Here is a 22,252-nt window from a genome sequence, read left to right as displayed (position 1 = left end):
CAGTAATTATTCTGGATTTTAGGATAAAAAAATTGGGATGCATATTAGTGGGTTTGTAGTGTTTTTGTTTTGCATGTTGGTTCTCCAGTTGCTATGGGTTTATTTATCGATTGTCATTTTTTATTTGAAGTTCAATTGTTGTGATTGAGTTTACATACTGAAGTTTTCATTTTTGCAGATAGGGAGTGGAGCCGTGGATGTTACAAAATGAAGTGTCAAATGGAGAAAGTGGAACATTTCCGACATATTCTTCTTTTGGAATTTAATAGACAGGCAAAAGCAGCATAGGCGGCCAGAAACATTTGTGCCGTGTATGGGGACAATGCTATTGGAGAGAGCACGGCAAGAAAATGGTTTTCTTGTTTTAAGAAGGGTCGTTTTGAGATTAGTGACACTCTGCATTCAGGAAGACCTTCGGGGTTTGTTGAAGATCGTTTAAACATATTAATTTACAATGATCCATGTCAGTATATCCGAGAACTGGCAAATGAGATGAACTGTGACCATTCCATCATCGTGTGACATTTGCATTCAATGGGCAAGGTTCAAAAGTAAGATGTATGGGTACTACCGCATGCTCTAAGCCAAAACCACAAAAATCAGCAGGTGGCCATATGTGCATGCATCTTTGCTTGCTGGTTCGTGAACAACATCAAACATTCCTAACCAATATCGTTACTGGTGACGAGAAATGGTGTCTTTATGCTAACATAAGGAAAAGAAAGGAATGGTTGAACTCAAAGAAAAAAGCAACTCCCTGTACAAAGGCCAGCGAGCATCTACAAAAGATGTTATGCATCTAATGGAACTGCGAGGATGTGCTGTACTACAAATTGCTTCCCCGAGGTGTAACCATCACTGCCTATTGCCACCAACTGAGACATCTTGTACATGTAATCCAAGAAAAACGACCAACAAGACTGCGTGAAGTGATGCTACTCCACAATAACACCAGTCTGCACTCTGCTAACCTGACACAAAACACTAACCAGGAGTTGGGTTGGGAAGTCATTCCACACCCATCTTATTTACCAGATATTATGCCCTCAGATTTTCACCTTTCCGCTCTCTATCAAACAACCTTCAAGGAACTTCCTTTCTGAATAAAAATGCGCTCTGAACATGGCTTGATGACTTCTATAACTCAAAACCACTCAATTTCTACAGGCGCGGAATCAAAAAACTACTCCAGTGTTGGCACACTGTTGTAAATAGTGAAGGACAATATATTGTTAATGATTAACTTCTCTCTTATGTGTTTAGTAAACTTATGGAAAATCGCTATGGAATTATGCACCAACCTAATACATTCGAGTAAATACAGTACTTACGGAAAACTATTTCACAATACCATTTTGTTCACCACATAATTATAACGGGATCTATCAAGGATAAAAACCCTGGTTCATTTAATACGAATTAAATTTATCAATAACTAAAGTAAATCTCGATCTTATGAGCAGAAATGAACTGAGTTAACTTCTACATACCTTGTCAGGTGTAAAGGCAAAGCTATCCAGTGTGATTAGAAGCTGTAGGATTCTTTCTTGTAGAAGAGCTACTGATTCCTGAGCCTCTTCATTTAATGCAATATTTTCTATATCAGCCAAGAAATTAGTGGAACTTGGAATGTCCAACATGTGAGGAAAACATTCATTGTAGAACAATAACAAATCTATTACTGACAAAAGATATGAACTGATGCTAGGTTCTGGCAAAGCATCTGTTAATTGAGGACTATCTTCCTCTTCATCTTCCTCAAATGATGACAGTTTCCAGAGAGATATCATCATTTCATTATTTGGGAGTTGCTGAAAAGAGACATATAGTTTCATTTAATAATCTGTCATTCCATCCATATAAGATGAAAATTTTTCTTAAATTCTGAATTCATTTCCCATTAACAGCTTATAATGAAATAGTACATTATGCAACGAGCCTATAATGGTAGTAATTAAGACGCGAGTATGTTTATGAAATGAGCGCGAGTTTCATAATTTTCATATGAGCGTCTTAATTACCATCATAGGCAAGTTTCATACGACTTTTTATGCTCGACCATATTTCTAACTTGAAATTATTCATAAGTATTCATGTTATTGTTATCTAAGTGAGGAGCGGAACGGACCTTGCCTGCAATAGCCTACCTCGTAAATTGTGAGATGTGCGCAGATGCAAAAGTATTGATTTTTTCCGAGAAACAGATGTCGACGACCTTGATATAATCTAGAGAGTAAAAGAAACATTAATCTTGATATAATCTTGAAATTGAATTATACATTGAAAAACGAGATGACAAATTGAATTTATTTGAATATTATTTACAATTAACGCTAATTATTATAGTAACAGAACTGACTTTATTTCAAATGTAGGTTATTTATTGTGCAATTGATGAAATCGATACTTGCGCTTTCACATGGTGCTTTCTGATTGGCAGAACACCTGAACTTCAATGAATAGGTGTACTTTAATGAGGTCCATTAAAGGGCTGCTACCAGGTGTATAATTACTACATTTCGGCATGGTCGAGCATAAAAATCTTTATTAAATAATATAACAGCACAAGCACAACAGAAATTATGTTTTATAAATGTGTATGGACATAAACAATCGAACATGAATATAAAACTAATACTTACTTATGGCTTTTAGAGAACCCGGAGATCAATTGCTGCCATCACGTAAACCTACCATCAGTTCTTATCCTGAGAAAGATTAATCCAGTCTCTACCATCATATCCCACCTCCCTCAAATCCATTTTAATATTATCCTCCCATCTACGTTTCGGCTTCCCCAAAGGTCTTTTTCCCACCGGCCTCCCAACTAACACACTATATGCATTTCTGGATTCGCCCATACATGCTACATGCCCTACCCATCTCAAACGTCTGACTTTAATATTCCTAATTATGGCAGGTGAAGAATACAATCCGTGTTGATGGTATTTCCTGCTTCACATTTATTACACTAACATTCGATATTTCCTGGGGTTTAATGAACAACGTTTATAGATTACAATTTACTGGTCTCTCCTTCTAGTTGATGAAGGAGTGTATATTGTATGACACTATCTTGCACATCTGTTTTCTCACAGTACTGCATTCATAAATAAATTCATTACAATCCTCAAGTCAATAATTTCCCTTCTATATCATGCAATGAAATACTGACTAATGGCCATTTACAAAAATTTAAGTATACCTTCATAATGCTCTGTTTAAGGGCATGGAGGGTAGAATCATCAATAAGATTCCACCTTTTTACAGAGGTAATGAAATCACTGAACTGTCTCAACATCACAAGCAGTAAGCTCAATGCTTCATATCTGATGATCAGATATTTATTTTGTAGCATCCCTGAGCCAACTGCCTTCAACACTGGTGATGGCAGGGTTAGAGTTTGTATTATAAGGGTTAACTGGTGCACTGTCAAACCATCTGCATATGGTTTTAAGTGTTGCTCTGGAGACATGCTCTGCACAATCTGAAAAGTAAAAACAAAAAAATGACAAAATGATATATTTTAATTAACGCTCATATATTTTTAATGTAAAGCAATCACAGAACATAATCATTCTTTGTAGTCATGTATTCAACATAATGAACTTTTTAATTCTTATGTTGATCAACAGTTTTCACAAAAATAAAATATTTCGTCCTTACCTGCTTTACAAAATTCATAGTTTTCATCCATCTGTTGGAAACTCGAGGCTCTAAATACGGTTCCACATTTGCTACAACACATTTCATGAGGTCAGGACAAGATACGAGAATCTTGACAATCAATTCGGCCATCTCTTCATGTTCCCAAGGTTTCTCCAAGTTCTGTTCAAATAAAAAATACAGCACATAAATAACATATGCACACAAAATAAATACAGTACAAAAGTACCTTTTATTAATGTTGTCTTTAACTGCATTTTTTGTTTTCTTTGCATGTACAAATTTATAAAATGAAAACCAACATATTTCAAGGAACCATACAACGATTAATTACTAACAAATTACCTACTTTACAGGATATTCATTGAAATACGAAATAAGTTAAATCTTGTTATTTATTAATAATACACTAATGTTTGTGGAAATTGCAACACCAAGAAGGATACATGAGACTGAAATGAAACTGATACCACATGTACATGACAATACACAAATGATTAGAATTACAGAACTGTACATGATCTGTGAGCGTGAGATTTCAGTACGGTGTGAAGCCTCCATGCACTGCAATCAGAGCCTCTAAGTGTCCTGGCATGAAATCAGAGAAGACCTGAATATGTTCCTGGGGAATCTCCCTCCACGCAGTTTGTATGTAAGTCCACAAAGCGTCAAGAGTGGGTGCTGGAGGACCATGACGAACAAGTTGCCGACCAACCATATCCCAGACATGTTCGATGGGCGACATGTCTGGTGAATGTGCAGGCCAGGGAAGCAGTGATACCCGTTGTTCTACGAAGAAGACTTGCACAATCCTCACCACATGTGGCCGGGCATTGTCCTGCTGAAATATGGCATGTGGAGTTGCCTGAAGGAGAGGCAGTACCTCGGGCTCTAAAACCTCCCTAATGTAGTGGTTGCTATTCAGATTGCCCTGAATACGTAGGAGGCGAGATCGCATGTTGCATCCAATGGTGCCCCACACCATCACACTAGGCGTCTGTCCACTATGCCGCTCAACAATGCAAGCTCACAGATTGTGTTCACCACAATAGCGTCTAACACGTATGCGGTCATCATTGTAGGACAAGTTGAAGTGGAACTTGTCCGAAAATACAGTGAAACCTCTCCTTACGGCTACTCCTCATATACGGACAGATTTTTATGTCCCAACTGAAATAATATAGAAATAATGATAAATTTAACTCTCGTTTATGGACACTCTCAGACATGGACACGGACAGCTCTTTCACAGTTCTAAAGCTTGCTTTACCTCCTAACTGCGGACAGAACTTGGATTTCAAAACCTAATGTGTTACAAAAATGGAAAATTTAGTTTTGAGAACTGTACAAGAATTCCTTAACATGAAAGAAGACAGTAAGTGTCTCATAGGCTACTACTAGCCCAGCTGGCTACCCCTTGTTAGCTGGAAGCGGGTGGATAAACAAAGTCATAACATTTAACCTGTCTGATGGGTCCAAGGTTTCTGCGATCGTGAAATTGTATTCGACACATGATAGGGTTAGTAGGATTATTCTCTGCACTTCAATCAGTTGTTCTGTTTCGAGAGACATGGCACCTGCACGTAAAGGTTAATTTGAAAACTGTAAATTACAGTACTGCATAACTGTAGCCCTAGAATAAAATTGCATGGCACAGTACTGTATTTTCCTTTTTCGGTCTTATCTACTGTAGCTAAAAGTTGCAAAGAATTTACTGTAGTACAGTAAACTGTATTTAGAATTAAACTATAGTAATACATTTCATTTAAAGCATGGAGGGATACATAATGAATATTATAAATTTACGGTTAGATTGAGGAGCCTCCCTCCCAATAAAGGACACCTCCCAGATGCGGACAAATTGTTACGTCCCTTCGATCTCCGTAAATGAGAGGTTTCACTGTACTACATTTTGCCACTCAGCACACCAGTGACAACGTTCACGTGCCCATTGCAGTCTGAGGTGTTGGTGGTTTCTGGACAATGGAAGCCGATGAAACAGCATGCGAGCCATTAGTCCAGCCCTCAAAAGATGGTGACGAACCATTGATGCAGACAGGTCCACACCCATTGCAGTATTCCAATGTCGACTCAACACTGTGGATGAAGCTGTATGGTCTGTCACAGCCATGTGAACAAGCCAGTCATCCCGTACTGTGGTCACATTATGTGGTCCAGTACCCGCTCGTCTCTGCGTATGACCCTCTTCTATCCACTGGATCCACACATGCATCACTGTCGTAGCAGCATGCCCTGTACGAGCCGAAATGTCACGGTATGACAAACCTGCTTCCTGGAGACCAACTATTGTGCCCCGTTCGAACTCACGTGCTGATATTGCGCCCTTCCACATCGACGAGGCATACCTGCACTTCGTTTGGAAGCTCTGCACCGACATCAATTATTGGTGGTACACTGTTCTACACATCTCCTGAGTTTGGAGTCGTTTGGGCCATTCTTTCTGGATGTTGCACTTTTCACAAACAGAAGTGTTTGTTTATGCAGGAAATGTAATATTAAGGAACGAAACTAATAGTGCTAGTGGTCTCTGGATAAACTTCGGGGCTTATACCGCGTTGTCTTAGTCTTCGTGGCTGATGTTTCGACTGTTGTGTTGTGGTCATCTTCAGAGCTGAGCAAATTGGATAAAGAATAGTGTGCGAGCTTGTATATATATATATATATATATATATAGAGGAGTCTCAATGGGGGGAGGACTTTCGGTGATAGGTCGTAGGTTCTCCTTCTGGCATTTGATTGGTTCTTCATTGTCCAATCCGATTGAGGTCTGTATGGAAGGAAGTATTTATATTAAAGACTGGTTCTCATAAGGTCCGAAAGAGTGACCTTGATTCTGTGCCCGATGTCCGGATGAAGGGGCGCCGCGTACATGTGGAGACCTGGTTTCTCGTTCCTAAGAATGATCTTGGAATAGACTTCCCCATGAGTTGCTGAGTTGTAACCCATCGTCATTGTTAATGTAGTTGGGGTGTAGTTTGATGTGGATGGCTTTTTTGACCAGTCTTCTGTATAAGTTGTCTTCTTTATCTATTATCTTGATACTGTCGAATTCGATGGCATGGCCTGAATCTGTTGAGTGTAAGGCTATAGCTATTTCTTTATCCAATTTGCTCAGCTCTGAAGATGACCACAACACAGTGGTCGAAACGTCAGCCACCAACACCAAGACAACGCGGTATAAGCCCCGAAGTTATCCAGAGACCATGTACACCAGCTGCGGAAGCCTACGCGAACACTTAATAATGCTAGTATTTGTTTATTTCTAACACCACCAGATATCAACAATTAGGCTCAGCTAATCTCACAATGTCAAGAATTCAATTTCCACCTTAACAGTGAAATTCATTGTCATCATAGGATAGCAGATGAAGATTATTATTAGCAGCATAAAAACCTAGTATATTTCGTCTAGAACACACTCATTCAAGAAGTGAGTCCTTTATTTACAGGTACCATAAATCTAAGACTTGGGATTCTCTGACTTTACTTCTTTTTCAAACAAGGCCATCCTTAGAACTCAATGGTTTCCAGTGCATCTAGATTCAGCTGTCCTCTATAAATTTTCTGGACTTCAATAATCTGGTTGTGTTAAATATTCCAGTCTCAGGTAGGGACACCAGTAAAGTGAAATTTTGTACCCAATGACTGAATGAATCAATGAAAGATGAAGAAAAAGAAATATGGCTAACAGAATTTAATTTTGACAAAGGCGAAAAGTAGCTGCTAAATTTTGCTTGGAATCCTCTCACTCAAGAACAGAGTTTTACATGCTATAAATTTAAACATGTGACACTGGGTTTATTATCTTTTTCAAGAAAATTACGCTAAAAATTTTAACACTCTTAAAAATCCTTTGAAATCATAGCTTTGGACTGAATAACAAATATGGTAAACAACCACCAAAGATATCATATTAAAAGTTCTTTAAGAACACACTAACTTCAAAATGAAGTTGAACCTAGTGATTTAAAATCTGAAGAATTAAAGGTTTTAAACTGGACGAGTGGAATGGCTTTTTCAGATGACAATATCCAAAGTACAATTTTTTCCATGAGGGAAACAAAGATGCAAGTTCTATATTACACTAAGTTCCGCCCACCATCTCCTTTTCATCAGGATAATGAATTCCTCTTTAAAGGTACTCCATACTAAACAAATGGAATTCTCTACACCAGCGTTTCTCAAACTTTTTTGAAGTGGGGACCACTTTTTTAAGTCAGAACAGTTTTGCGGACCACCTTACTCTTGTTCCCTTCGAAAGACAATTTGATCATTTTTGTAGTATATTTTAATAACAGTATTCTTATATTTTAAAATAGAATTAATTAATTATAATACTTTTCTAATTATATTTTTTTGTAGCCAATCACAAGTAACTTATAACAAATTCTGTGCATTGTTGATTCATCGCTTGCCTGTTAGCAGTTAGTTGTTTAAAATCCTTCTTATGTGGTACATGCTAGTAGTTGTCCATATCACTGTTAAATAGTGCACATTATAAATAATGGAAAACTGGCTTCGATTCGGATCTTTGAAAAGAAAGGAACATGATGATACGCTTCATTTAGGCAGTGCTAATAGTTCCGAAGCTGTGTGTGAAGAAATATATTAATTATAGTGCCATTGAAGAAATATCTAATCCTAGTGGTAGCTATTCAAAGAAAAAATATTTTCGTAAATATGACAAGAGTTATTTGGAACTTGGATTTACTTGGTGTGGCAATGAGAATGAACCAAAACTCGGAGCATTGTTTGTTACGAAGTGCTTTCAAACGAGTGTATGAAACCTGCGAAATTGAAACGGCACTTAGAGACAAAACACGCAAGTGTAAAAAGTAAACCTGTCGGATTTTAAAATAGGCGGAGTCTAAAATTTCTTACATCGTCATCTGGAAAAAAATAAAAATAAAAAAACTTAATGCAAAAACATGCCCGATTTTCAACAAGTAAAGATGCAATTTGACACGTTCTATTATTGGTGTATGACATACAGTACGTGTGTATTTCAATGTTCAGACTGGTGTCGGCAAAACTATCAAGAAAGTCATCAATACATGAAAAGGTTCGGTACTTTGGTCCTCTGTTATGAATTGGGTGGTCCCTAGCTGGGTTACAGGCTCGGCGCCAGATAAGCAGAGAAAAAGATGGCGAAAAATGCCACGTTCATAGTTCATAGTGCTTTAAATCCCGCTTTTGTTGCTGAGAGTAGAGTGGGAAGTGGGTAGATGGGTAGGGTAAGAAATTTCATAAAATATTAGTACAAGGAGAAAAAGTGAAAGGCGATTGCCATGTATCACTTCCAAACTCTGAGATTTTCAACTAAAATGTGATACACAATTCGTTTGAATTTTATTTTTTTCTGTCTTTTTTGAAGGACCACAAGGGCAGAACTCGAGGACCACAAGTGGTCCGCGGACCATAGTTTGAGAAATGCTGCTCTACACTGTCAGTCTATCAGAATTACAAAAAGTTCTTAGTTGCCTATATCTGAAGATAATGGAACCAACTACTGTATATACTATATATGGAATTATCAGAAGTTCTATTAAATATTGTTTAAAATAAAATATAAGTTACCATGAGTACTGACTGCAACAATTCATTATGCTTTTTGCCTGATGTTCCAATACTTTTATCGTGAAAAATAATTCCAAATTTATGAGATGTACACAGAACTTGAAGAAAATTATGGACAGCATCTGTTACGATCTGTTTGTCCTCTTCTGTTTCAACATCAACATCTTCATCCTAAAAAAATATATACATAAAATTATGGACTGGGATACATACGTTTGATTTTTGCAGTACAAAACACTATCCAAACACATTTATAGTGCACAGTATAACCAGTAAACAATTGAGTTGAGTGTTCAGGATGTGATGCAGGTGTGTTTTAGTATGTTTATAAATTTCATATTGTTCTAGGGTGTCAAGTTTCTGGTTTTTTGGCTGGATGTATAGTATTTTCATGTCGTTGTCTACGTTACTGTAACTATGGTTGGAGTCTGTGATGTGTTCTGCATAGGTTGAATTGTTGTGTAGTTTGGTTATGGCTATGATGTGTTCTTTGTAACATATTTGAATTGATCTTCCAGTCTGTCCAATGTAGAAGTCATTGCAATTATTGTATGATAGTTTGTAAACTCCTGTTAAGTTGTATTTATTTGTGTGTCTTATCTGTGTGTTAAGATGTTTTTGTAGTTTGTTCTGTGTTCTATATGCAATGTTGTATTTTAATTTCTTGAATGACGATGCAATTATGTATGTGTTCTTGTTTTCATATGTTATTGTGATGTATTTGTTTCTTTTCTGTGTTTGTGTGGCATTTTCTTGTTTGCGTTTAGTCTTTCTTATGATGTTGTCTATTATGTTGGGGTTGTATCCATTTTCCTGTGCTATGTATTTGATAGTCTTGTTGGTTCATAGGAATTTGATGAGTCTGCATATCATGAATCAGAATGCTGCATGTTTGTGTTGTGTGGAGTAATTGGAGGTACTGTGTATGTGTGTTACCATGGTGGTAGGTTTCCTGTAAATTTTGAACATGTCTTTGTTGATAAGTAATTGATTAAATGGCGATCTTACTCGTGTTAATTGTGTAACAATAAATCCATAAATTTCCTAGACATCACCATAACAAAAGTTGACAACAAACACACCTTCAAAATATACAGAAAACCAACCACCACACACATACACAACACATCTAATCACCCCACACAACACAAACATGCTGCATTGAGGACAATGATACACAGATTACTCAACATACCCATGAGCCAACAACACTACAATGAAGAAGTGAACACAATCAAATACATAGCACAAGAAAATGGTTACAACCCAAACATAATAGACAACATCATAAGGAAGACAAAACAAAAACTCAACAAACACAAAAGCACACAAAACACAACACAAACACAAGAACACAAGAAATACATCACACTAACATACGAAAACAAAAACACACACAAGATCGCATCCTCATTCAGAAAACAGAAATACAACATAGCATACAGAACAGAAAACACACTACAAAGACATCAAACAACACAAACAAATAAATACAACCACACAGGCGTATACAAACTCACATGCAATAGTTGCGACAGTTTCTACATTGGACAGACAGGCAGATCATTCCAAACTCGATACAAAGAACACATTAAAGCAATAACCGGAGGACACAATACATCTACATATGTCGAACACATAACTAATGCCAACCACACATACAATAACATAAATACAGACATGGAAATCCTACACATACAACCCAAAAACCAAAAACTCAATACACTAGAACAACATGAAATATACAGACACACTAAAACACACCCTAATCAAATTCTCAACACACAGATCAATTTCAGAACACACACACTATTTGACACCACATTTCAACACTTTTCAACAATCGAACGCACCCACACAACAGGCAGCGAAGTTCGAGATGACGCCGAGATCTAGTAGGCTCTGAGGATGGTGTGAAGAAGCACCGAAACAGCTGTAAGCCGCACATGCTTACACAATTAACACGAGTAAGACTGACATTTAATCAATTATTTATATTCAAGTGTTAAAAGTAGTGTACGAAAGATTCAACATGGATGTCTTTGTTGTCTGTATTTATTATTGTGATGTCTAAGAAATTTATGGATTTGTTATTTTCTAGTGTGTAGTGTAGTTTTGGGCGTATTTTGTTTATGTGTTTGTGTAGGTTTTCAATCTGTCTTTTGTTTCCTTTGTACAGTATTAGTATGTAGTCTACGTATCTGTGCCAGTATATGATGATGTTTGCGTGTTTGCTCTTGTCTTTGTTTAGAATGTGTTTCTGTTCTATGTTGTTTATGTAAATTTCGACTAGGATGCTGGAGACGAAGACAAGAGTAAACATACAGACAACATCATATACTGACACAGATATGTAGAAGGAATACTAATACTACACAAAGGAAACAAAAGACAGATTGAAAAACCTACACAAACACACAAACAAAATACACCCGAAACTACACTACACACTAGAAACAGAAAACAACAAATCCATAAATTTCTTAGACATCACCATAAAAAAAACAGACAACAAAAATATGTTTAAATATACACAAAACCCACTACTGCGGTAACACATACACAACACCTCCATTCACCCCACACAATACAAACACGCAGCATTCCGATCCATGATACACAGACTCATCAACATTCCTATGAGCCAATAAGACTATAACGAAGAAATACACACTATCAAATACATAGCACAGTAAAATAGATACAACCCCAACATAATAGACAACATCATAAGAAAGACTAAACGCAAACAAGAAAACACCATGCAAACACAGGAAAGAAACAAATACATCACACTAACCATAGGCAGAGAGAGAACAGTTTCCTTGGGGGGGTGGCAATGCAAAACCATAGAATCCCGATATAACAAGGTTATGGGGGACATCAATTACCTCCTCCCTCCATTATAACTTGACCGTGGTACAGTATATCAGAGTATGATCATTTAATAAAGGTATTTTCGGGGACATATTTCTTACAGTATTACATCCATATCCACAATGTTTCGGACCTAGTTCTATAGGACTTGAACTGTAGGTCTACTACAAATTACAATAGGACATAACTTAAAAAATCTACCTATTTTTCTCTCTCGTACACAAACACATGCATACAGCAATAACATTACGTAACAATGCTAACAGAAACTTTTTTATCTGAAGCTTACCCTCCTGAAGATATATGAAAAGTAAATTCTAATTATTTTACTTAATCTCACGTCCTTAAATTTACATGTTGTACCAGGCTCACTTTTCTTTTTTCTGCATTATTCTGCAGTATGTTATTCATATTTCTCCCAGTGGTGGCCTGAACATCTGCAGACTTCTAACACATGAGTACAGGCTGTTACACAAGAAACATTACAGTGCTTCCATTCCTCAAATGAGGTATACAAATTTTTATACATTCAGAAATTTAAAATAAATATTATAGTCCAGACACATGATCTGAAGACATTTATTCGTCAATTTGAGCACAGAAACTTAATCATAAACAAAAGCAAGGAAAATCTTTTGAATTCAATATTTTCTAATGTTAATAGAAAAATAAAGGTCAGACAAGTTTGGGGGGGGCAGTGCCCCCCATCTCCCCCCTCCCCATAACTCCGCCTATGACACTAACATATGAAAACGAGAACACATACAAATTGCATCATCATTCAAGAAACTAAAATACAACATAGCATACAGAACACAGAACTCACTACAAAAACATCTTGACACATAGACAAGACACACAAATAAATACAACTTAACAGGAGTTTACAAACTATCATGAAAAAATTGCAATGACTTCTACATTGGACAGGCTGGAAGATCATTTCAACTTCTACATTGGACAAACTGGAAGATCATTTCAAACACGTTACAAAGAACACATCACAGCCATAATCAAACTACACAACAATTCAACCTATGCAGAACACATCACAAACTCCAACCACAGTTACAGTAACGTAGACAACGGCATGAAAATACTACACATCCAGCCAAAAAATCAGAAACTTGACACCCTAGAACAATATGAAATTTATAAACATACTAAAACACACCTGCATCACATCCTGAACATTCAACTCAATTTCAAAACACACACGCTTTTCACCACAATAATGAACACACCCCACCACAACAGGAAACCAGAAGATAGCGCGGGATCTCCACTAGGCTTTGGACAATGAAGCACAAGACTTCGAAACTAGTCAAGCAAGATAAATCCTAAATATTAACACGGTAAAGAAGTTGGAAATTTAATCAGTGATATATAAGTGTTAAAAGTGTATATAGAAAATGAAGCAATTTCTTCAATAATTAAGTCTATAAAATGCTATTTTACAAATATTTTTGCTATAATTAATGCTATGATTTCACACCTCTACTAACAATGAAATAATACACTTATTCCTCCGACCATTTTTCATCTCAACTTGATCCCCTTTTCAACATTCCATTTTTTACTTGTGTACAGTCTTTAAAAAAGTTATATATTTTTTCTTACAATGAAAATATTGCAAATTTGAGTATAGTAATTCAATTTATATATTCCTCTATGAACTTGAAGTTCGCAAACACGTGTGGCCAAGTGTCACTACTATGAACCATGTTTTCGTTTATGAATGCTTTCAAAGTGTGATATAGTAGTGATAAGTTTAGCAGAGTGAATAAAATAGAATATATTAAATACGTAACAATGATAAAATTAAAATGACTTGAAAATTAAAAGTATTTGGGAGAGGGGGGGAGGGAAATGTCTTATAGTTACTTTGTCAAATACAAATTTCACAGAATATCCAGATTCAAACCCCAGTCCTCCACTTTTGTAAGAAGTTTCCTGCTAAATATTAATTGATGTATGTTTGGATCATTTTATTTCAAGTAATAAATACTCAACTAAAGAAAATTAATGTATACTCTTACCTCTACAATATCTTTCGCCTCAACATCTTGGCCTTTTATTGTAGGTTTCCACTTCAAAGGTCCTTTCCAATCATAAAGCGCAAAGAGAGACTTCACTACTGGTGTACTGAATGTGTGCAACTTACTTGTCTTGGAAATTGCCATATTCATCAGTATGTTGTCACACATTGTTGTTAGTACAAGATGCACTGTTTGAGAATTATCATACAGCAATCCAGGAATTATGCTTGTGAGAAAACCTATTCAAGAATAACACACATGTCATAATGTATTATTTTATATATTTTTTTATTTATAAAAGTAGTTGAAAACGGAATTTCAGAGATATCAACTGATACGTAAGTGAATATTCTGAACTGGGTAAATGTACGTCCTGACTGATTTAAGGAGTTTCTTGAAAATGTTAACTGATTACTTTTGCGTTTAATTAACTAACTCTCACATGTTTTAGTTGGAAACAAAGCATAAAAGGATTAATTTTAAAATTTATAATTAAAAATGTAACTACGGTCCCTATGTCCCCAACTACATTTCACTCTGTTTTACTAAGTTTTTCTCAGAATGTTTCGATTTGATTTTATTTCCTCGGCCAAGATTATAAAAATAAATAGTTAAAATAATTATGAAAGACAGGAATTGTTTAATTCTGAACTGAACTTTAACATAAAGTTTGTCCCCAAAAATTTCATAATGCCAGTCCCTTGAAATAAAAGAGCTACACAAAAGACAATTTTGCTTCATGTGGTAAATTTTAATGGTTGGTAGTGATGAGAGGTCAACATGGCGCCAGTTAAAAAACTTTTCGTCCATTGTCGTAATTTATTTTATTGAAAAAATACAAAAATCATCACTGATGACTGAATGTTATGTTTTCTATCGGTAACACCGGTCCCAGGTGGCATTAAATATAATTTGTATATATTAAACTTTCGTAGTATATGCAAAACGTTACAATGTTTGTCGACTAAAAAATCTAACCTCCATGATATTTTTAACGATTTATTTTGTCAGAACTATTGCGGAAATTAAACTAATTTGTAACAACGGTCCCTGTAATGTCGGTCCCTTTATTGTGGGACCAAGGTTTCATTTAACATACAATTATTAAATACTGGTGGATAAAGTAACTTCGAATATTATTTCATGTGATTGTTTATAAGAAAGAAAAAAAGTCTGATGATGGAAGTAGGAAATATGAATGGGAGAGGATACATAAGCAGAGGGCAAATATGACTGAAGAGGAGTTGCAGAAAAAAAGGGACTATGGCAAAGAATATATAAAAAAAAGAAAGAAAATAGCAGATATGACTGATCGTGAAAAAAGAAATGTTCGAAGACAAGTGAAATCTGAAGTACAGAAGTTTAGAAGATACCTTAAACAATGGGCTGTAAGGGAAAGGTAACAACAATCCCTTGGTTTTTTTTTAAATTAGAAAAATCTCACATAAAAATTTTTTTAAGCGCAACTGATACCAGAATCTTCAATAATAGTAGCAAATGTAACCAATGTGAGAAAAAAGTACACAATTTAATATAATATATTTTTTCCAGTTTTGTTATTCACATTTGCCCATTTCAGAATTTCACCCACGTGCAATTACAAGATGTCTGAAAAAATAAGACAATGAACGAAATGAATTTGAAGTTTTATAAGACAGTGCCGGTTCCTATGCCACTGAGACATGGATGCTAACAAAACAAGACAGACAAATAATTGAATCAGGAGAGATGCGTTTTCTGAGGTCTATGGTAGGAGTACCTCTACAAGATCAAAAACGTACAGAAGTTATCAGATGTGAGGTAGGAATTCTCGACTTGATACTGAAAATAAGACAGTAGGAAAAAACTGACATAGCATATTGTGGCAACCATTGCCTCGGGAGTCTATGCGCGCGTTCGGCAGATGTTGAAGAGCGGCGCGGCAAGGGAGAGAGAGTGAAGGGGAGGGGAGGGACGTAAGAGAAACACAGAATGATCGAGAACATGTGATTAAATAAATAAAGCGCGAGCAGCTTTCAAGTGTGTCAGTTTAGTCAGGTCCACACCTGTGGAGTAACGGTTAGTGCGTCTAGCCGCGAAACCACGTGGCCCGGGTTCGATTCCCGGTCGGGGCAAGTTACCTGGTTGAGGTTTTTTCCGGGTTTTCCCTCAACCCAATATGAGCAAATGCTGGGTAACTTTCGGTGCTGGACCCTGGACTCATTTCACTGGCATTATCACCTTCATCTCATTCAGATGCTAAATAATCTAAGCTGTTGATAAAGCATCGTAAAAAACCTACTAAAATAAAAAAAATAAAAAGTTTAGTCAGTTTTGTCAGCTGTGAGAGAGCTAGTTAGCAGAGACGTATCCAGTGGATCTGAGTTCGAGGTGCAGTGAACTTGAGTAACTGTGGCAACGTCCAGGCAAAGACAACGCGTCCGGAAGTCTTGGGTTCGACGTGCAGTGAACTGTATCTGAAAGTCTTCGGTTCGAAGTGCAGTGAACTGTTATCTGGAAGATTTGGGGTTCGATGTACAGTGAACTTGACTGAGTGAGCTAGAAGAACTAGCCAAAGCGAACAAACTGTGAACTGAGAACTGACAGTTTTGTTTTGTACATAGTGCTTTGTGAACATTAGTTGAGATTAGCAGTACATTGTTGTTCTTCTCAATAATCCACGTGAATAGTCATTGCCGTTCTGTGGAGTGCAGTAACGAATACTGTGTTGCTGTGTTGAATGGAATACCCATTGTTGACAGGAGTATGGTTGTTGTTGAAATAAAAGTCACATTATTGTTGTTGGAATAAAAGTTACAATATTAACAGAATGTCTTAAATGTGCTCAGCAAAAAATTTATGAATTACAGATCATGAAGATGAAGAAAGTTGGAGACCTCGACTCAGAGAGAGATAAAATCTGACAGAAAGAATATACTGAGAGGAGCGGGAACAAGCCAAGTGGCCCAAGTCACAAGCCAATAAACTATGTTACTATATGTGTATTTACCTTCATTGAATGTGGTGGTGTAATATTTCAATTCAATGTTTATCCAACATAATCTTGTGTAGTGTATAGACAACATTGAACATTTTGTATATGTAATGTGCACTTCATACAAGAAAACTGTAATGGTCCAGATCATACGAGTTTCTTCAAGTAACCATTCACTCCAGCCAATTCATTACAACAGATAACATGGCACTGTGCATTTTGTTTCATAATAACTTCATTAAAATGTACTCAAATTATTATTGTTGTTATTAACTACTCTGCAGTACATATAAGGATCACCTTCAGATTTATACAGATGGATCTCTAAATCCTAACAATGGGACATCAGGAGCAGGGTATTATATTCCAAAATATCAAGAAAATTATTTCATACCATGTTCATCCTCCTCTAGTCTTGACACTGAATTGCTAGCTATTGATGCTGCTCTTCAGTGTGTTACTCAAATTTCTGAAAAATCTATTAGCATACTTACCAACTCCAAGGGGGCTATATTTAATATAATTAAATATGTACCAAACCTATATCCACATAGAATTATTCCAATTTAGAAACAACTAAGTAAACTAAAAGAACTCCAAAAGGAAATAACATTTCAATGGATACCTGGAAACGAGAAAGTTGTTAATATTGCAAAACGGCAACATATTTGCAACCAAGACCTCTTCAAGTGATATCTCTATCCAGTGCTTTTGCTTCAGTAAAGTCTCATTTTACAAACCTACGGATCAACAACTGGCTCTCTTCTGACAAAGGAAAAATTTTACAGTCCGTACAAAAGAAACCAAATGACCTGGAAATGTACAAAAACTTGCCCAGACATGTTCAAACATTTTTAACAAGAGCCAGAACAGGTCACATTGTCACTCTATTGTACCTACACCGATTTCACATTTCTGATAATCCTACTTGTCTGTGGTGTAATAATCATGATGAAGATCTGGAACACATTCTTCTATACTGTCCATCCATAAACCACAAAAGAAGTAAATTAAAATCATCAATACCAGTTGCAAAAGACACAGCCCTGCAATATATATTGACTAGACCCCAACTCTGGCTACTAGCAACAGGCATCTATAATGAACATCGATCAAAATACTCCTCATTTCTCGTGAAAAACAACAACTGAATAGACTACAGTGGACTATAGTGGACTTCATGTTGTCAGCAAACAGCTGGATACATTAAGAAGATTGATTATTATTATTATTATTATTATTATTATTATCATTATTATTATTCACCAATTTCTTTATGAATTAGGCTTCAATTATTGTTCAGAATACGAGATTAGTCAAAGTGTTGATCACTCCACACTTTTAAGAGGAATTCTTGTCTTCTTTTAATCTTTGGTTTGTAGTTCAATATCTGTTTCGGAAATATTGTTATATTGTCATTCTTTGTATGAGTTCAAACCATTTCTGTCGTTATATTTTAATTAGTTCGTTTATTCCTGTTATTCATAGTTCCTCCCTAATAGCTTCGTTTTGTTTGTGGTCCATCAGTCTGTAATCCGCTACTGATCTTAAAAATTTCATCTCTGACACATCCAGTCTTCTCTCCTGCCCTTTTGTTAGATGTCCAGCATTTTGAACCATAAATTAGAATCGGCACAGCTACCACATTATACAATACCGACATTGTTTCTTTCTGGTATTTTTCTATTAATGTGTTTTTCATCATTTCACAGAAGTGTTGGAATTTATTTATCGCATTTTTTGTTTACATCCAAGTCTCTTTCATGTCTCACACTGCAGGCTAAATAATTCAAGTTATTCTCTTGTTCTATTATTATTATTATTATTATTATTATTGTTGTTGTTGTTACCGAACATTAGCTAAAATAAACAGCATATGTTCCAAAATACGTTGCTGTTTCCTCAAATGCAAACCTCCCTTGGTTAGAATCCAGAACATCAAATAACTTCATAAGCAACTATTAGCTCTTAAGACGATGATTACTTTCCAATAGATCATGAAAACAGCACTATTTGCAGATGATATAGTTTTGTGGACTTCCGGATCTTACAGACATAGAGACAAAATTCAAAATTCTGCTCTTAAAGCTCTAAATCAACTACATGAATGGAATACATCAAATTTGATGACACTCAATTTAAGCAAAAGTAACTACCAAATATTTTCACTTGGTAAAAAAGAAAGAGAATTCAATATCCAATACAATGGCCAACACCTTCCTAGGACTTATGAATCCAAATATCTTGGAGTTATTTTCGATAGTAAGTTAACATGGAGCAACCATTTGAAATACATTTCTGAAAAAGCTCGTAAAAGATTCTCCCTTCTAAAAAGACTAGCAGGAAAGAAATGGGGATGCTCTAGGAAAACTCTGAACACTACATACAAAATGTTTATACAGCCAGTACTGACATACTGCGGAGAAATTTTAATTACTTCACCTTTCATAAACGACATAGAATATGTTCAAAATCAAGCTCTCAGACTTATTATTACTGGTGGAATCAAAACTCCAATAGAGTCTATGAGATTCCTCACTAATATTAACAGTATCAAAATGACAATAGAAGAAAAAGCACTGATTCAATATGAAAAACTTATCAGATTACCAGGAAACAATTGGCATTCATACAGTCCTCTCTGTAGATTGAAAACTCAAAAAGTTTCATATCCATTGTTCAAGAATTAAAACAGTAAACCAATATCCCGAATTTAAAAGAAAACTTACAAATTAAACCAAACCCTTTAACTCTATTAAATATAGAATATAATCTAAATTTAACAGAAGAAATACTGAAATCAGAAGTAAACACTGAAATACTGAAACAATTGTCTTTAGAGACAATTAATATTAGGTACCCTCCACAAAACTGGCTTCATTTATACACCAACAGATCCTTGATCTTCAGAGAACAAGGTGCCGGTGCAGGTGTTACGTGCTGTCTCTTCTCACTTTATAGATCACTTGGATATGGAACAACAAGTTTTGATGGTGAAATCATTGCAATAAGTGAATGTCTCAGGAATCTTCTATGCCACATCAATAAATTTAGGAATGCAGTTATATTGTCAGACTCCAAAGCAGCTATTCTATCAATAGTCTCTAAACACACACCTTCATCTCAAACAGCAGAAATAACTAAAATGCTCTCTCAATTAATATCACTCAATAAAAGAATTGTATTCCAATGGATACCATCACATTGTGGAATCCTGGGAAACGAGAATGCGGATGCTTTAGCAAAGAAGGGCAGCATTGCTATGTACAGACCTGTTACTAAATCTATGTATTACTCTGTGAAGAGATTTATTAAATCTACATACTTAGACTTCAACAAACAAAATTTGATAACACAATCCCAAGGGAAAAAATGGAACTCTCTGCATCAAAATCCACAGTTAATTCCCGATTTACCACGAAAATCGTCTGTAGCTGCATTTAGATTGGCAACAGGCCATGATTGTTTGGCTAAACACCTGCATAGTATTGGAATATATCAGTCCCCTAACTGCCCATTGTGCAACTCAAACCAAGAAATGGATTCGGAACACCTCAAAATCTGTGCTTCATTGGCTGGTCATGATAATATCTTTGAAAAATATTGGAGTGCAAGAGATCAAATGACTTTATTGTGAAACGCCTGGCATTAGAAAACAACAACAACAACAATTTTCCAATAGATTCCAGCCCATGTAGGAGTGGAAGGAAATAAGAATGCTGACAAATTAGCCAAGAAAGGCACAGAAAAAAACTATACGTAAAAAACCACTTTCTCTAAACTCTTTCAAGAGACTCACTTCTAAAGAGACCTTAGAAGTCAATAGGAAAGAAACATTCAAACGGTCAAAAGAAAAAAAGTGGGAAGACATCGAAAAACTATGGAACTTGAATAAGAATAACCAAGAAATGAGGCAATAGCTACATTCAGATTGAAGACAGGATATGATTGCCTTGCTGTTCATCTCACGCATATGAAGATCTACCAGTCTAAAACATTCATCATATGCAAACAACGTGGATCGAAAAGCACCTTCTATCCTCCCAAGGATTAAATTACATTCTTCATCGAAACAACAACACTGCAGAACTATATTGGGATCCTCAAAGCAAAATGGAATAAAACCCATCAAGTCATAGGTAAAATGTTCCAGAATACAGAGAAGCAAACTTTTATTTGTGGCTATTTATTCACAATGATGTAAAATAGTTACTAATTCATGTAATATGTGATGTGCCAACCATTCGCCAAATATGACACAGGCATAAGATATATCTGATGTTATTGTAATCTATGTAGATGGGTTGTAGCAAAGAGAAAATGATGCAGATTGCTTTAGCCCAGAGATGTCAAAGTGCCTGTATTACGTGCTCATACTACAAGCAATACAAATCCAACAAGGTTCATTCCTTAGCAAGATAAAGTAGAATTATCGCACTTAAGGAAATGTTATGCGGGCTCTTTAGAGCATGCAGTGCCGGTGCAGGTGTTACGTGCTGTCTCTTCTCACTTTATAGATCACTTGGATATGGAACAACAAGTTTTGATGGTGAAATCATTGCAATAAGTGAATGTCTCAGGAATCTTCTATGCCACATCAATAAATTTAGGAATGCGTGATACCCCCAGTAATGGACATGCTAAGGTCGGATTTTCTTCAGTTGATTATTATTCATCATTAATACATTTTTCAGGTAACATTTCCATGTGTTTAAGTTTGCACACATCCCTATAATATTTCCCCAAAATGAATAACTTATATTCCCAATAATTTTAAAATAATAATTATTTTTTTAATGATGAGTTTCAGTACCAGAAATGGACAGGCCAATAACTCTCCATTTCCAGTAATGGACATACCGAAAACCAGTAATGGACATTTACAAAAATATGTATTTATTTTTTACCTTTAACATCAAAAGGAACACTTAAAACAAACAAGAATGATAGGACATTTTTAATCGAAGTATAATAATAGAATACCCTTGGATATCAACACTACAGATTATTTTTACATTAGAAAGAAATCTAAATTCAGATTATAAGAAATGTCAAAAATAATGCACAAGATAATCATATTCCTGTTATATAAGTGCTT

General features: G+C 35.7%; 1 protein-coding gene across 2 annotated transcripts in view; it reads right to left on the bottom strand.

Annotated features, from left to right (window-relative positions):
* The window catches only part of LOC138691124 (nucleolar pre-ribosomal-associated protein 1), a 101,875-nt gene that overhangs the window by 59,717 nt on the left and 19,906 nt on the right, over positions 1-22,252 (bottom strand). The window contains exons 5-9 of one of the 2 annotated variants that reach the window (XM_069812857.1): positions 14,181-14,419; positions 9,265-9,435; positions 3,667-3,828; positions 3,206-3,487; positions 1,491-1,811 (exon numbers count right to left, since the gene is read on the bottom strand). In XM_069812857.1, coding sequence (XP_069668958.1) covers positions 1,491-1,811; positions 3,206-3,487; positions 3,667-3,828; positions 9,265-9,435; positions 14,181-14,419 — 1,175 coding nt within the window. The remainder of the gene's footprint in view (positions 1-1,490; positions 1,812-3,205; positions 3,488-3,666; positions 3,829-9,264; positions 9,436-14,180; positions 14,420-22,252) is intronic. The other variant, XM_069812858.1, reaches the window with a different exon arrangement.

Source organism: Periplaneta americana, chromosome 16 (genome assembly GCF_040183065.1).
Source record: "Periplaneta americana isolate PAMFEO1 chromosome 16, P.americana_PAMFEO1_priV1, whole genome shotgun sequence".
NCBI classification, from domain to species: domain Eukaryota; kingdom Metazoa; phylum Arthropoda; class Insecta; order Blattodea; family Blattidae; genus Periplaneta; species Periplaneta americana.
Note: the sequence above shows the minus strand (reverse complement) of the source record. Positions and strands in the feature narration are given on the sequence as shown.